This window comes from Orbicella franksi, chromosome 9 (assembly GCF_964199315.1).
Source record: "Orbicella franksi chromosome 9, jaOrbFran1.1, whole genome shotgun sequence".
NCBI lineage: Eukaryota > Metazoa > Cnidaria > Anthozoa > Scleractinia > Merulinidae > Orbicella > Orbicella franksi.
The window spans coordinates 13,350,870-13,367,677 of record NC_138153.1 but is presented as its reverse complement, the minus strand read 5'-3'; the positions used below and the strand labels follow the sequence as shown (position 1 = coordinate 13,367,677).

Below are 16,808 nucleotides of genomic sequence, written 5' to 3'. Positions count from 1 at the left end.
TTTTTACACCAGATTAACTGCATATTTTTTATATAAAAGTAAAACTCAAAATAATGTTTTTCCAAGGTCATCGAGAAGGCAAGGCAAACTGATTACGTGAGATTCAGGGCCGGTTTTTATGGTCTCAGGTACCCGAGACAACCCTCCCCTCACGAGTTATCTTGGCCGTTTCACTGATATATGTCACTTTTAAGTTAGAGCTCTTTCTGGAGGAAATCTTTTATATTATTTTACGTTTTGTTTTCCTAGGTACCTTGATAACAATCTTATCAGCAGTATTGAGGAGAGAGCATTCGCGTCTCTTTCAGAGCTGGAACATTTGTAAGTGTCTCTATATTCACTATCGACAGAATTTAATTCTCATTAGTGAAACGTCATTGTGAAGCAAGATTATACACATGGCTCAAGAGCATCTAACTGATTGCTTGGTGCTTCAACGTACATCATAGAGTTATGATTCACCGCCAATTCAAGGGTAATTTCGAAAAATACTTTTCTATATAAAACGCCTCTCAGAAAATATGCACTAGTAAAGTGTCTGTACCTCTATGCTATCAATAGATTAAATTACAGAGAATCTACTGCGCCTTGATATAAAATGGTCAGCCTATGTGTCTGTTGATTGTCTGCCTGCCAGCCTCGCCTGTTGTTTTTCTGCGGGTTTGTCCGTTGGTCTCTCTGTCTATCAGCCTGTCGGTCTTTCTGTCTGTATATTTGGAAATGCCCCTTCAATCCATGTTGCTTCAAGTGACCTATTTTTTTTTAGACACCTTCACAACAACAACCTCAAAAGACTTACCAATACTGCCTTTACTGGCTTGCGGTCACTCACAACACTGTAAGTCGATTATTTATTTGGGTTTGTTACTGTGTTAATTGAGGTACCCGTTGACCCTAGTTACAGGATATTATACTCCCTTTGGTACTACTGCATGTTAAACAAGGTGTTGAATAAAGTAAAGTTGACTTTTCTCCATTTTCTCCTCTTCCTCAATCACCTTAATCAAATCACATATTAACGTAACTTTATTATAGCCACACAGTACAATGAGCAGCTTTGGTACTAGCCATTCTTAGTGTTTTTGAGCTGTTGGACGAGGAGAGGAAAGATATTTAAGGCTATAGAGTTTTTGACTGTAGTGCTTATTGAAAACCTGTTACTATATCTCAAATGAAAATCTTTATTTTGACTTATTTTTGAAATATAGGCGTCTACATGCCAATGGAATTGTTGAAAGTGAAATAAAGACGGATACTTTTGACGACCTAGTCAAGCTAAAGATATTGTAAGTATTGTAGCAGGTTGGCTGCTGGTCTCGGAATTATTCTTCACGCTATGTTACACAACAATATCCAGTCACCTAGTGAAAACCGTTGTTTTCTTGTCTGTTTCCGTGACTCATCTCTCTCTCTCTCTCTCTCTCTCTCTCTCTCTCTCTCTCTCTCTCTCTCTCTCTCTCTCTCTCTCTCTCTCTCTCTCTCTCTCTCTCTCTCTCTCTCGTAGTCTTAAATGTACAGCCAGACCTTTCAGGCGCTTTCTTTGAATTATCCCGTAGTATCTCAAGTGTTTAAAACAAATGAATATGGTCAACTTTGTCTGAGCTTTGAAGGAAAGTTAACTGGGAGAAAATTGAAATGCTGCCTTATAGAAAGAGTATACTGCAAAGAAACATTTAAGAGAAGGAACTTGGGGTCAAGCGAAAAAAATATATATATAATAAGAAAAAAACAAGGACCTAATTGGCCTCAAAACAATTTGTTGGTGAAGTTCTGGTCCAGGGCTCGAACACAAATTAACGAAATTGCTGCTGAAGTGAGGTTTATCATGTCCCCAGGTTTTTAACTAGCAAAGAAAGACTCGCTATCCAGATTTACGAAAGGCTTTTTTTTTCTTTATTTAGAACCTTGGACAGTTTTATTCTCTGCTGTTATGCTAAGAAGGCTATAGCAGATCTAATGTGTGACTCACCCCAAAATGAGTTCTCCAGTTGTGAAGACATGATGAAGAACCCAGCGGTACGGGTCTGCCTCTGGATTCTGGGCATCATAGCATTAGTTGGCAATCTATCAGTCATCTTCTGGAGGCTGGTGCACACCGAAGACAGCAAGGTGCAGTCATTTCTGTTGAAGAATCTCGCCTTTTCTGATTTCCTGATGGGCGCCTACCTCATCATTATTGCTGTACAGGACACGCGTTGGCAGGGTGAATACTTCATGCATGACGTGCAGTGGAGAGCGGGTACAATATGTCAGGTCACAGGTGCTTTGTCTATGCTATCTAGCGAGGTAAGTTGGCATAGTTTGCACCTTAATTTTATCGTCGTCTAGTGTTTCTTCTCTGAGGTTAAAAACGAAAATGTCTTGCTTACAACATTCTAAACACATGTAAAGACATGAATGCCAAGGCATACCAGCCCATTCTTCAGGCTCAGTTGAGCTCTCTGACTGTGTATCGCTAGACTCGTCACAAGCCTACTTTTCAGCTCAGTTGGTAGAACACTGCACCGGTCAGTTCGCAGAGGTCATGCCGCTCATGCCTAATTTCAGGCTTTATGTTCACAGCTGCTTAAGTTGTGCATATAACTGCTATGATCATTCATGTCTTCAGTTTTTGGATCTTTTTTCGCTTTTCAAATATTTAATCTTTCATAGCATTATGCACTTGCATTCTTAACACTGTTAGGACGTCAGCCGACGGATTATGTATGATGACACAACTGGGAGAAGTTTTAGTAGATGGAATGGTATCCATCCCATAGTATTCTCCATTTAATATATCAAACACGAAAGACCGTGTTTGACCACATTTCCAAACGCCGAGAAGAGGGTTGAAAATACCACACGCAGCGGAGTACTTTTGACGAACTTCGAGGTGTTTAGAAATGTGGTCAAATACTGTCTTGAGTGTTTGACTGATATATTTTCTCAATCGAAACTAAAACTAAGGAGAAAACGGAGATTCAAAGTGGTAAAAATCTATGCTAATTTAGATCAGATATCCAAACACCGTCACGGTCATGATTTCCTTTGTTTAAACTTGATGAATTATTAATGAGTTTGAGAAGGTATTTACAATGTCAACCGAACAGTCCGGCGCTTCGAGAGCTGTCTTCTAACCTAAGATATCCGGGTATACCTGCTCACTCCACAGGTTCATTTGAACTCTCCGACAGTGCATCACTAGACTTGTCACAAGTCGACCTCTTCACGGAGCAGAATTTCGCCAACCACTATTCAACGCGCCTCCAATACAAACGTGATACATACAACTCAGTAGTGAGGCTAGACTGCAGTCAACGCCCTGTCAACCGGAACACCTTAGCGGCAAGGGGAAGGACCCCAGCCTTAATAACGATTGTTTGTTCTAATCGTTTGTCCGTAAATAATTTTCTTTATTGTTTACCTTAAAAGGTCTCCGTAATGCTTCTATCCATCATCACCGCCGATAGGCTCATCTGTATCGTGTTCAGTTTTCGTGTGCAGCCCTTGTCCCTTAAAGCCTGTCACGTCATTTGCTTGGGTGCGTGGACACTGGGATTCGTCCTGTCCTTCTTGCCAATGTCAGGTCTAAGTTACTTCTATGATTCAGAGCACGGACATCGCTTCTATGGACGCTCTACAGTGTGTCTGGCTCTGCAGCTCTCAGATGACAGACCACCCGGCTGGGAATACTCAGTCGTCATATTCATTGGGTTGAATTTACTTGCCTTCCTGTTCATATCGCTCGCCTACTTGGCGATATTCTTGTCTGCGGTTAAATCGTCAAACTCGATCAGATCAACGAATGTTAAACGAGAGTCAGCTCTCGCCAAGCGAGTCGCTTTCATCATTTTAACAGACTTCTGTTGCTGGATGCCTGTGATCGTTGTTGGCATCTTATCACTGACAGGAAGTTTCCATGATCCCGAGAAGCAGGTGTATGTGTGGATGGCAGTGTTCGTACTTCCGGTCAACTCATCTGTAAACCCCATACTGTATACAATCGCCACGCCTCAGGTGCAGGGATGGCTGTGCAAGGATTCCACTGCTGCCAAGGGTAAGTAAAGAACCAGATATCTACGTTTTTGTTAAAAAATAATTCTAACTTTGGGATTAAAGTTTCCTAAAAAAAAAAAATGCTGAAATACCCCTTAGTAGTGATGGGAGAAGTATGGTCTCATTCAATTCTTCTATTTCTCATTTTTCCTCAAGGCTACCTGTGATATTTAATACTTTGTGCGTGCTTAAGGTAATTTTATCTAGGACAGTGGTGATAGCATAATTTTCTTTTCAGTAAATGACTGCTAGTCTTCTGCCTAACAGAACGCGGCGATATCATCTGAAGTTTCCTTCAGCTTTGAGGAGCTTACCTTCAATAAGGATCATAAAAACATTTTCTTTTTGCCAGAGGGCGGGAAATAACAGAAATATTTATCCCATTGATACGACGAAATAAATGTATTTGACTCAATGCCTTTTGATCTATGAGTAATACTAAAACTTACTAACTCTAAGATGTAATTGATCATCTGCCACACAGTGCAGGGAACAAGACAGGCACGGTCTGCTGGTAAAACAACGGCCACGCCCAACAATCTTACGGCTAAACAAATGCATGTTCAATCCAGTTTGCCTTCTACAAAGCCCGCTACAAAGAAACAAGGTGGAAATAGTCTCAAGGTAGGAAACAACAGAAGATAAAGTTGACCTCAGTAATTTATTTTATTCTAATCTTTTTTCGAGGGTCACCAATTTGTGTATTTTACCGCCAAAACGATTGACACTTAAAAGAGCCACTCAGTTTCTAAGAACGGAAAAAAAATCTTATAGTGGAAACTCGTTCAGGGAGCGTGTGGACCCCATAACTATTGGATGGTCAGAGGTCGCGTTCCCCGACCGCTGATCAAAGGGAACGCGGCTCTGGGAACAAGATTCGTCTGACCGGCGACTACTGACCTTTCATACCTACTTCTTTATGCCCAGTTGTTTATCTTTAGTAAAGTGAACGACGCAAACTGCTAGGGGGATTGGAATGCAGCGAAAGCAAAAAGATAATTCGGTCTTGTATTTCCCATCATTTTCCACGACTTTCTTATTGAAAATGGAATCCGACAAAGTTATGTGATCGAAACACTGTATTTCATTTTCAGGATGATAGTCTACATTTAGCAGAAAACAAAGGCATGGATTCAGAGGAGAGTGGTTCTAATGAAGTTATGGACACTCTATACGACACCCGCTTCTGAAACGATGAAGATGCTTCTTATTAAAAACTGATAAATTTTTTTTTTAGAAATAATTATTCCGATACTGTAGTGTTTTAACCAAGTGCTGTGCCTCTCAGAAAATGAACTATGCTGTTCACTTTTCATTCTAACTGTACGTTACCAAGTTAGGACTAAGAGTATTTAGGTGGCTTGCAAAAATTTCGAGCACGTTTCAGCTCGTCTAATTTGATAGATCAATACTGCCACTGTAACGATAACGGCATCAAACAAATGTGCAATCATAGATGAACAAGTTTTCTTGACATTACAAGTTGCCATCTCTCTATCCTCTTCTTTTCTCGGTGGAGAATAGGCCATCTACACAAGTTACCGCAGCAATTGTATAAAATGATCAAAATACACTTAATTTTAGCTTTAAGGGCTTATAAGAAAAACCGAGTCCGATTGTCTAAATTGAAAAAAAGCTGGGGGAGCGGATTAAGAACCCCTTTAACTTTTCCAAACTTTAAGGTGGCTCTGAAGCTGCTCCCACAATGTTTTTCAACTTGGCAAAAATTTGCATTTCAACAGGTTAATCTTATTTCGATAATTAAAAAATGGGGCCCACCACCACCGTTGTGTTGTTTTAATCATAAGCCCTGAAAGCTAAAATTAAGGGTGATTTTGCGGCGTTATACTGTTGCTATGGTAACCTCAAACGTCACGATTAAGGTCATACCTTGCTCACCAGTGATAGGACATTGTTTAGTACCATTGTTGTAGAATTGCGTAAAAACGATAGGTAGCTTTGATCCATTAAAGAAGTCGCCGAAAAATGTTGCAAACTGTTTCCTGCCACGTCAAGCGGGAGTATTTTATTTCCAAAGTACAATTTAAATCCACCACCAGGCTTATTTTGTGAAAGATGCAATTAGGAGTTATATAACACCAAATCAGTCATAAACCAGTGTCGGCGAGACACTCGTCAATTTAATAAACTCATAGCCCAGAATTTCTCTACCAAGATTGCAATCTTGTATTAGACCAATTTGCGCTTGATTTTCGAATCTAATATACCTTTTAGAATACGTTTTGGAAATTAGCGCTACTTACTGAACTAGTCAGATAAAAGCCAATCTTTTTCGGGCGCTTTCTGCTCATTGCCTGTATTTGAGCGCGTCGAATTCTTATTGATCCATTGTGTTGCCTACGTTGCTGTGATTGGCTCTTGCAGCAGCTTCAGGTTTGTTTTTACGTCACGCATATAGCGGCCAGTGTATTGGAATATTTACCGCTTTCTAGAGGCTAAACATAGTGCCTCTTTGAATTTTTGGTGCTCAAGGAACAAACACGTTATTTCTTTCACTTTGCTAGATTAGCCAACTTGATGGCAAACTGCATACGAATTTGCCACTGATTAAATACATGTTGTACTTTTGAGTAGTACTTTGGTATGATACTTTGCATACAAAACTGTCACTTCCTGGAATGACAGAGTATTTCTCCGCTATCAACTTTGCCTGACATTTAATAAAAGTTGTGTCAATTGAGTGACGTGTTTTATCATCGTTATTTCATAAGTAGCTGTGTAAAGCAGTCTCTGCAAAGGATCTAACTCGATCAGGGTTCATTAATACGCCCTGTTACGATGCGTTGGTACATTACATTTTATTGCTTATTATACTGACACTCCTCTCCCCAGCCACCGACTTTCTCAGGTCTATCTTGCAATTTCCCGCTACTTATTTACACTCCTGGCGTAAAGAGACGGGTTCGTCTCAATTTACCAAAAATTTTCGGAAGAGACGGAGCTTCTGGAAAAGTAGCCCTGTTTTTCCCGTTGCCGTCCCGAATGAAATTCGAGTTACCGTCTTTTATCGTTTACATCAGTTTCTTTTCACGCCTTTCAGCTTTCCTGTCCATGCTAAATTTCACTCCGTATGTAACCAAAATGGAACATATTCTTCCGAGATGAAAACATTCAACCGAATTTTTTTCGAAAACTTCATTTGTAAATGGTCAACAACTACAGTAGCTTACAGGTCTTGCATCAAATTCTGTTGTGATCAAAGGACTTTAAAAGGACTTCGCTCCCAATTAATATATTTGTAAAAACGTTTGTGTGAACAGTATTTTGCAGACAAAAGTATGAAAAACTTATAACCGCGATTATCAACTTTGCGTGCATTTCATTGCCCAATGATCATGAAAATCCTTAAGTTTTAACAATTGTGGACGAAATATCAGTCAGGTCCTACAATAGAGTCCGTCAGGGTCAGGATTGTAAGCCCCCAACGACATCCCTATATCCTAGCATACCCCCTTCTCGGCGGGGAGGATTTCACAGAGTGTGGTTTTAAAAGCTACCGAAGAAAGGAATAAAGCACTTTACACCCAGTTCACATGTGTTGTTCCTCTATCCATCTAAAAATTAATCATTCATATACACGCGATAATCTGGAAATTTGAAAGCATGAATTCTCAAGAGTATCATCACGTGGCCTGAAATGGGGTAACAAACCGCCCAAGCTAAAAAGGTCTATTATCTGGTTCAACACGAAGTCAGAACGAAGCATCCGGGATGGCAAAAGAAACCGCTCAAGCCTTCTGGATAATTCATGCTTCTTATATAATAAGTGATCTTCTCTAACCAACAACCGCTGAAAGGTCTCTGCCAAATTCAAAATGGCGGTCTTTGTTTGTAGATTTCCTTCTTGACGAGAGCGATATCAGCCGTCTTTTGAGTCACACAGTTGAATCATGAAGGTAATTTTCATTTTAGTTTATTACTTTATTTAAATTATCTTCATCTGGGAAATAATTGTACTTCCCGGGAAAAACCAATATAATTTTCTGGTGGTCTCCATGGTAAATAAACACAAACTCTCCGTCGAAGTGTTTTTACACAGTGAACCCGACCGTTTGGCTGTGAATTCCAACTTTTAAACTATTTTTATGAAAGGAGATAACCAAAAGAACATCTAGTTTTTAAAATAAACAGAACCTCGTAGTCTTTAAAATATTTGCAGTGTTTATCAAGGTGGTGTTGGTTTTGAAGCGGTGTTGAATACTTGTTGACTTCGAATTCAGCTTCCATTATTAGCTGTCATGTTTGTCTGACAAGACTGTAACGTCAGCTAATTAGAAGAACTCAACCCTCTGAAATATATATGTTAATATTTTACCCAGCACGAGATAGCAAACTGTTGTCCTTTAGTAGAAAGACATGAATTCCATGCTGCACAGTAATGCATGATAAGACATATCTACAGTACATATAGGTTATTGACCAAGTGTGAGGTCAAGATGCTGGATATTGGCCAAGTTCTTTTTTTTGTGAGTTTATGGACTGAGACGGAGTCAAGGCCCATAAACTCGCAAAAAAAGAACGAGGCCAATATCCAGCCATCTTGGCCGAACAAGCTTGGTCAATAAAGGATTTATTTTATTGCTTTGAGGGAAATTTTTCTCGCGGGACACGGCGGGTAGTCCCGAGTGGGCAAGATAGCTCCATCTTGCCTGCTTGGGTAGCCAATCACAGTGCAGGATTTGATTCATCTTGCCCGCTCGCGGAGCTAGCTATATAATAAGTACATGTAAATAAGCTGACGTACAATTGAAAGAGCTTCAAACTAAGATCAGGCTGGAAATTTTATGAAACATTTGACTTCATTCTTAGTTTAGCTTAGTTTCTCAAATTTAAATCAAATTCACACCAGTCAGCCTGTGGAGGTGCATTGGATATCCACAAATTCATGCCATACCACACAAATCAAAAGTTCAATTGCAACTGGGAAACATGTATATACAGTATACTACAATTAAACTGTGCACATGAAAATTGAATGAATTAGTTTGGTAATCCTGTTTTCCATACATTCTAGGCAGCTATTGAAACATTACTTCTAATTCAAGTACAGTGAACATGTACATATATTTAGATCCAACATTTTCTAAACCTTATGTGTCATTATTATTTTAGCGTGTATTCAGTGTTCCTGAAAAGGTGACAGGAGGGGGTACAGTCACCTACAGCTGGCAGCAAAAATTAGGCAACTACTTAGCTGTAACTGGGTAAGCTTATCCTTTAAAATTCCTAGAGAACCTAGGTTGGCTAACACATTATTATTTGTCTTCAGAAAAAGTTTGTCAAAACTTGTAATGCTGTTTTTTTAGATAGATCTCAAATTGGTATCGGGGAACACAAGGTCGAGGAAACAGAATATCAAACCCCTCAATTACTTGTACCTTGTGTGCTGCGCTATATTAATATAATTAATTAGTTTCCCTGCAATAGCGAGGCATTTTTTTATGTTACAGAGGATACTGCTGTATCTATACCTACAGTATCTCTTTAGTGACTACATGTACACGTAGGTATTCCATAAGACCTCTACAGAGTGTTTGCATTCTTCCCTATCTTCTGCTGCTAAAGATTACTCCTGCCTACAAAAAACTTCTTCTATTATGGAACTTGTGAAACTACATGTACATTAATAAAATATTTTTAGTGACAATTCACTGTAAAATTCTATTTTGAGGTGTTGTCTACTTTTTGTCACTGATTGTAGCTATCCCAGTAGAATGGTGAGATATTGAACTAAAATATTACTGGGGAAGACATACATGTACTTTTTTGTATAATTGTGTACAAAGTGGCTGGTTTATAAACACACAAGAGCTTTGTCTACAGTTCTGGTACCACATGTTTGGAAAAGATGTAGGATCTCTGAACATTTACATACAAGAAAATGCAAGTGGGTCTGAAACAAAGGTGTGGAGTCAACAGGGGCACATGGGAGACAACTGGATATTTGCACAAGTTCCTATGAATCCAAGACATCATGAAAAGCAATTTCAGGTAAAACATACTGCCAGGAGAATGTTATTTGACCCCGGTGGTGCGTTATGATAATCTCATCTGTAATAAAATATCTCGATTCTGATTGTTTCTGCGGGCGCTTATTTGCCATTCAATTGGCGCGCGATTCCGTGGCCTTACAATTGCTGAGATAAATTGTAACTGGATACCTGTAATTCAACACCCGTGCCATTCGGACATGCCTAGGTTATTCAGCCATGTTCCCACGTGCATATTCAAGGGCACGTTTCTGTCGTAGTTAGTTCACGACTGTCCTCGATAGAGTGCCAAACCAATAAAGACGGAATCCGTATTCTGTGGCGCCGCTCATCTTACTAGTAGCCGAGCACTAAACCCATTAAGGTTGGTGTAGAACCCACGACTGTTCATTAGTCAAGGTGAGCCCTCACAAGAATATCGTTGGAAAAAAAAATGAAGTAAAATGTTTTGCCATAGTTTGTCATAGAAGGCGTCATAGAGGGCGGAAGTTCAGGAGATATAGCTATTGATGATGTCACTGTTCTGGATGGGAAGTGCTCTAAGATCGTCAAACAGGGTAAGGAAATATTCTCTTCAACGTGAACGCTGAAAATAAACATCTAAGAAGCTCAGAATCATACGAATAAGTGCAATTGGCAGTAGTGGTTCTCCGGTATAACGAACGTTGGTATAAAGGCACTGACTGTTTCTTTTTTACTCTTGTAACGAGTCCTGGTGTACGTGACGACTTAAATCCCACTTATTAGGAATTATTTTTCTGTAATATTGCCAAAATTTGTTGTTGTGGGTTTTCACAGGAATAAAGATCTTAGGGAACTGGTAGGGCTGACTCCAGTCCTGTTTCTAAAGTGTGCACGTGGGCCTAAATAGCTTTCATTAAAAAAGGACACAAACATAAAGAAAAGCGATTCTGTTTTTCGGAATTGCACCTTATTATGATTCCGTATTTATTTGACTTGCCAATGTACCTGTATAACACCTCAGCAATCATTCTGACAGCCATAATGTTCACTCTAGTGAACCTTTTTTTTTTTTTCTATTCTCTCCCGTTTCCAGAAAGCCCGGACTGTTACTTTGAAGATGGATCATGTGGTTGGGCTGGTGAGGAAGACTGGGAGACAAAGATTTTTAAAGAAAATAGTAAGGACAATTTGCTTGTGCTTTCAAACATTTGTGATATGTGGGTGAGTGTTAAGAAAAGAGGGAAGTTCCACCTTTTTCACTTTGTGCCAAAGGGTAAAGGTAATTGATTTCGGTCCTGAGTTAAGCGCAATATCCGATGATAACGAAAGAATGAGAACAGAGCGGTAAAGAGGAGACATCTTATCTTCTCCAATTGCGGTTCTTTCTGGAGTAACAAAAAATAATAGAAAGTATGAAAAAGCTGACAATGATACTCAGTGCTAAAATCAGGTGTCAGGGCAAGGATATGTGCGAGGTAAAAATTAACGCCAAACCATTTGTTGCATGACCAAATAAACATCATCCTTCATTAACATGCGATGTGATTGATAAGGAGGCCGTTTCTGAATTGTAAGGCTGACGATTATCATGTACTTTTACAGGACATCCTCTTTACTTTAAAACGGAAAACGCATACCCAATCAGCAAAACGTTGACGACCAAACTCCTTCAGCGAGAACATGGATGGCAGTGTTTAAGATTCTGGTATTTAACTGGCGAAGAAGAAAGATCGCATTTTAACGACGAGTTTGTTGAACTGAAGGTCTCGATTCATCATCCTGAAAACAATAGTGACGTCATAACCCTGTGGTCCACGGCTTATAGATCAAACCGCTGGGTGTATGTACAGCTTCCTCTCATCCAAAACTTCACTTCTTTTAAGGTGAGGAAATGATGGCACAGGATAAAAACGATGTCTTATAACACAAGCCATATATCCATATCCAAAATTCTATCTTTAAGTCTTGATTCATTTCAATGCTTTGAAAAAGTCAGAGGCTGTTTAATATGCAAGAAGGGATTGAGGCTATGTCGATGTGTCATCTTATCATATAAATGGCAAGCACCGAATATTATAACTAACGTTAAGCCGTGAAATAGTTTTCCAAGTCTGTCGTCTGAGCCGAGTGACGCAGGCTTGAAAGCGTCAGTTAACGATCAAGAACCTGCTACGTAGCTGCTTAAAAGCAAGCCTGGTGCTTTGTAAGAGTTTTCACCAGCGACCAGGTGAGATCGCGCTAGCAGACTGGGCACAAGATCTTCTATACAGCCAAGCCTGGGATGAAGAATTAAACGACAACTTCTTCATCGGTTGTCTTAGCAGCTGTTTCGTCATGCAGTGAACTTTGACCTGGATTAACCTATCTCGGCTAGGCTGGTACTACTCGAAGAGGAGCGTCAGCTGGGCAAAAACACGCTCTATCGGGAAGAACGCATGCAACATTAACAAACAGACCAATCCCACGGGCTAGATAAGTCAACTACTAAACCTCTGGCTGTTTTGCCACAGTTCCCTTTGTTGTTATCCGCAGGTCTTGTTTGAAGGAACTTTACAGTCTCCCGAACGAATTTTGCTAGGACTGGATGACATATCTTTTTCCAAAGAAACCTGCAGCGTCATTCCAAACGACGGTCTAAAAGGTAAATTGCTAAAATCAACGATAAGGCATTTCACTTTCTCTTTAATTAGTTTGGGAATACCTCTGTCAGTCCTTCTTTCGCTTTCTTTCCTTCTCTACATTTATCAATTAGTGAGAGGTTTTTTTTTTTTTTTTTTTTAAATCTAAGTTCTTATGTTACAAGTTAATTAAGTTTCCAGTATTCTACACCATCCCATTACACTTTTTGCGCTATCGTTGCGTTCAAATTGCCCGAGAATTTCTTCTTTGTTAGCAATGTATTCGGCAGGTGACCCAAACATAAGTTTACGTTAAAGCGAGTTACTAGGGTCGTTTAGAGTGGTAAAGGTAAGTGTGATCAGTTTCTTACAAAAATGATATCTCACTGGTTTCAACAGGAATATTGTAGTCACGATTTTATTATACTGGCTTTGCTGTTACTAATGCAATTTCCTAATATTGAAGATTTTAAGATTGCCAGTTTTGAGGATACCAAATTTTGAAAATAATATTGCAAAAGAGACCTACGAATCATATAGCGAAGCTTTTGTTGTTGTCAACACTTAGTTCTGAGAAAGCCCGAGTTCTTCCTTTTTGTTTTTTCGTAATTCAGACACATGCACTTGGCTGACGAACTATCACACTTGTTGTAAGTTTCCCTTTCACTATCTGAGGGCAGAGTACTACTCATGTACAAGTCACGATAGCGACAGCTACTGGTGTAGAGATGGCGACTCTCGTTCCGATTATGGTGTCTGCCAGGGTAAGATGCAGTTTAAGACACCTGTATGTTCTATTCTAACAGAAAATGTTTAAAACATCAGGGGAAGGGAGACTGCAAAGAGACGAGTTTAAGCTTTAAATAGAACCCGATGTAATTCATCGTCTATCTCATGTAAATAAGCTGTTGCAAGTTCTACTCTTTTATGTTTTCTGTGGGAGGAGCAGTAGTGCTCAGTTAGTTAAGGTGTAGTGCAAGCAAGGGAGTCATAGTATATCTCTCGTTCCTGGCGTCCAATGCGCGGTGGAAAGCGGAGTTAAGCACCAAAATAACAACAACCGGTCTTAGAGAAATAGTTTAATCAGTATTTAATCAGGATTTAATTAGCAGGCAACGTGGCCGAGTGGTTAGGGCGCCGGAATTGAAATCCGGAGGTCGCGGGTTCAAGTCCTGCTCTGGCCACTTAGCTGGAGTTGTTTCTCGGTAGACCCTAGTTCAACTCCTCGGCCATGCTTGTAAATAGCCAACTGGTCTGCCTCCCGTCGGTTGGGATTTTAAAGCCTATTACGTTTAGTTGATATATTTGTTTCCTTCATTTAAAGTGGCATGCCAGTGAACTAGCTAGGTGTAGCTAAGCGCATTGACCACTATAAACAACAACAACAATCTTTTTTGCGCGCGTCATCGTTTCTAAACATTTAATAACACGAGTCAAATTACGATAAAGATGAATGAATACCTCTGCGGTAGCAAATGCACGGGCACTTTGCTATTAGTAGCCAAAGTTTTTTTCGAGTTATGTTAGTTACGAGCTAGGGTATGAATTACAAGACCCGTTCACGTTTTACCCAGTCAGGGAGCTCACAGAATGAGAGGAAGCAAAGCTAGAGTCACATGTAACCTATAATGTTAAGGCTTTATGGAACATGCGTAGTGTTGTTTTATTGCTTACGAATCAGGAGCCATAATCAGGGACGGAGACCGTAAGCGCGCGCCATGTCTAGTATTGGGGCTGTCCCCATGATATGGGACAATAATTCTATTTTTAGGACAAATTGCGCCATCGCCTGCGGCACACGCGCGTACATGCTGCGAGGATTTTTGCGAATGTCGCGCGGGGGAAATGGCGTCCGAAATTCCCGAAATTTTTTATGTTTTTGGCCCACAACTCAACGCGTTTACGTCTATTGGAATTTTGCTTAAGTATTTTCGTTGTAAGCTGCTCCAGTTTGAGTGAAGTAAGACAGTGTCGAATTTAGGGATGTTCCGCTTTAAACTTATATATTTCGGTGACCAAGTTGTGTTCCGACGGATGTTTCTTTTACATGAGCTGTACATTACTCCACTTTAAATTTCACATATGTTGAAGATTAACAGCTTTTCCATTACACAGCAAAAAACTAGCTGGATATATTTAGATATAGCAGAGCTTCAGGACTTCATACTTTCCTAGCTCCTCTTCTTACACGCTTGCGAGGAATTTGCCAGTCTATCGCGACCGAAAAGTAAAACAAAATAATTGCTAGTTTGAGTTCCATCTGAATTGTAAGCAACGTTTGATGTTCCGTCAAGGCCCAACAATTTTACGTCCGTAGATACTGCTCAGTTTTATTCGCGTAAAGATCCACTAATTCTCTGTTGTCGATGAATGAGAGCACCCGCCGATGCGTGTTTTGTACAGTCAGTAAACATGACAAATTGTACCGTGTGTTCCGCCGCACTTTCATGTGAAAGCGTACATCGAACTCAAACAATAACTCTATAGTTTTTAAATATGTTTAAGATTGATAAATGTTTGAGAACATATTAAAAGCTAAGCTGAAAATATGTGAATAAAGCAGAAATAATCAGCAAAGTTACGATGACGCTTTCTTTAATCAACTTCGAATAACGATTTCGATTTTGTTGATTGAGTTATCAAAACTCCTTGTCTATTTTCATTTTCGCAGTGTAAAACTTCACTATGCTTATGTTGAAGAAACAAACATGATGTTAGTAGCCTTTTTTGCGTTCGTAAAATTTGTTGCAGCATCTCAGCACAAAAGATAACGAAAGAAATCTTTGTCAAGATTTGTTGACAATTGAAAACACCGACTCGGACTTGAAAGTGCACGAGCTGCACTATGCAAATGAGCTAATTGTACGCGTCAGACTTTCCTTTCAAAAACTTTTGCAAACTCACCAAACAAGCAGAAACAATAAGAAACTATCAAAACAGGTTTTGGTTATGATTAACCATTGTCTGAGAAACTCAAAAATGATCTCGATACCAGAGTAGAGAGTTTTCTTGCTATATTCTTAAGTCACAACAAACGCAAAAACATACGCGTAAGCTTACAACTAGCGCGAGCAGATCTTATTATTCATTCCCAGCGCGAGATTGAAGTCTTGTTTTCGACCCTGAAAAACCCACCTTTTCCATTAGCTCAGAGCATAAAGCTACATATAAGCGCCCTGGTTCGTATTCCCTGCCTTATTCCCTGCCATCGCTGTCAAAAATACGCAAGATAATCTCTCAACTCTCGCCATTTGATCATGCAACGTGACAACATCCACGCGAGAGCCCCCGACATGTGCGCGGATCCGCGCGGATATATGACGTCAGGATGGCGCAATTTGTTCTAAAAATAGAAAAATTGTCCCATATCATAGGTGCGCGCGGATCCCAAGACTTACGGTCTCCGTCCCCGATTATGGCTCCTGTTACGAATATAAAATGGTGTTTGGGCACAAATCATTAGCCATTTTGGTCAACACGGAAATTACGTTAAAACCACCGTTCGAGTCTAGGAAACGATTTTAAGATTCACTTTTCAAAAACCAGCCACTGAAAAATCGAGGATCAGGGAACGTTTTTGTCGATGATGCCGATTAGAGTGACTTGGGCATACACGAACCGTTGCTGCTCATGTCACGTGCCTTTCCCCGACGTTTAACGTCTCCGCTGATAGCGGAGCTCTGGCAGCCCGAAGGGCCACCAAGCGGAGCCCCATACTCATAGAAACCCGTGAATCGCTTTTCTCATGGTAAAAATGGCTAGTGGTATTCCTCGTGGGCGCGTACGCACGACGACGACGTCGTACAACATGGCGGCCATACTCCAGCTAATAGGACATGGGCAGGACATGCGGCCTTGGTTTACAGTGTACATCTTTGATATTGGACATCCATTTTATGGTCAATTGATACCTGGCAAAACAAGGTATCCGCAGACCAGTATCACATGACCATAATGCGGACTCAAGTTTTAAGCTCAACGAGGTCACGTGTTTTTGAAGTTAACCGCTGACCAGGTACCGACTTTTCGAACGGATCGCAGGCACAAGCCAGGTTAACTTACTGTAATCAAGGCCGGGCTGTTCGAAATGCTAACCCGGGATTAGAAGTTATCCAAAGTATAAATTTTTCTTGAACAAAAATGATTTTCATCTGCTTCTGTTTTGCGTAGTTTGAGATCA

The 16,808-nt window shown here is 40.1% G+C and overlaps 2 protein-coding genes across 2 annotated transcripts in view; both read left to right on the top strand.

Moving 5' to 3' along the window:
• The first annotated feature begins 2,001 nt into the window (after positions 1-2,001).
• On the top strand, positions 2,002-4,082 carry LOC145498075 (G-protein coupled receptor GRL101-like). Its single transcript, XM_081477955.1, has 2 exons — positions 2,002-2,286; positions 3,412-4,082. The coding sequence occupies exons 1-2, from the start codon at positions 2,002-2,004 to the stop codon at positions 4,042-4,044; spliced, it is 918 nt and encodes a 305-aa protein (XP_081334081.1). The 3' UTR covers positions 4,045-4,082.
• A 5,809-nt stretch (positions 4,083-9,891) lies between these two features.
• LOC145497350 (MAM and LDL-receptor class A domain-containing protein 1-like) overlaps positions 9,892-16,808 on the top strand; it is an 11,431-nt gene continuing 4,514 nt past the window's right edge. Inside the window, exons 1-6 of the mRNA XM_081477171.1 lie at positions 9,892-10,047; positions 10,504-10,603; positions 11,104-11,187; positions 11,613-11,893; positions 12,483-12,651; positions 13,243-13,392. Of these exons, the coding sequence (XP_081333297.1) occupies positions 9,892-10,047; positions 10,504-10,603; positions 11,104-11,187; positions 11,613-11,893; positions 12,483-12,651; positions 13,243-13,392 (940 nt within the window). The remainder of the gene's footprint in view (positions 10,048-10,503; positions 10,604-11,103; positions 11,188-11,612; positions 11,894-12,482; positions 12,652-13,242; positions 13,393-16,808) is intronic.

Bases quoted from the DNA above. Each gene is read 5' to 3' on its own strand.
- LOC145498075 (XM_081477955.1), top strand. From the start codon at position 2,002: ATGAAGAACCCAGCGGTACGGGTCTGCCTCTGGATTCTGGGCATCATA. The intron at 2,287-3,411 runs GTAAGTTGGCAT...TTACCTTAAAAG, and splicing joins TGTCTATGCTATCTAGCGAG to GTCTCCGTAATGCTTCTATC.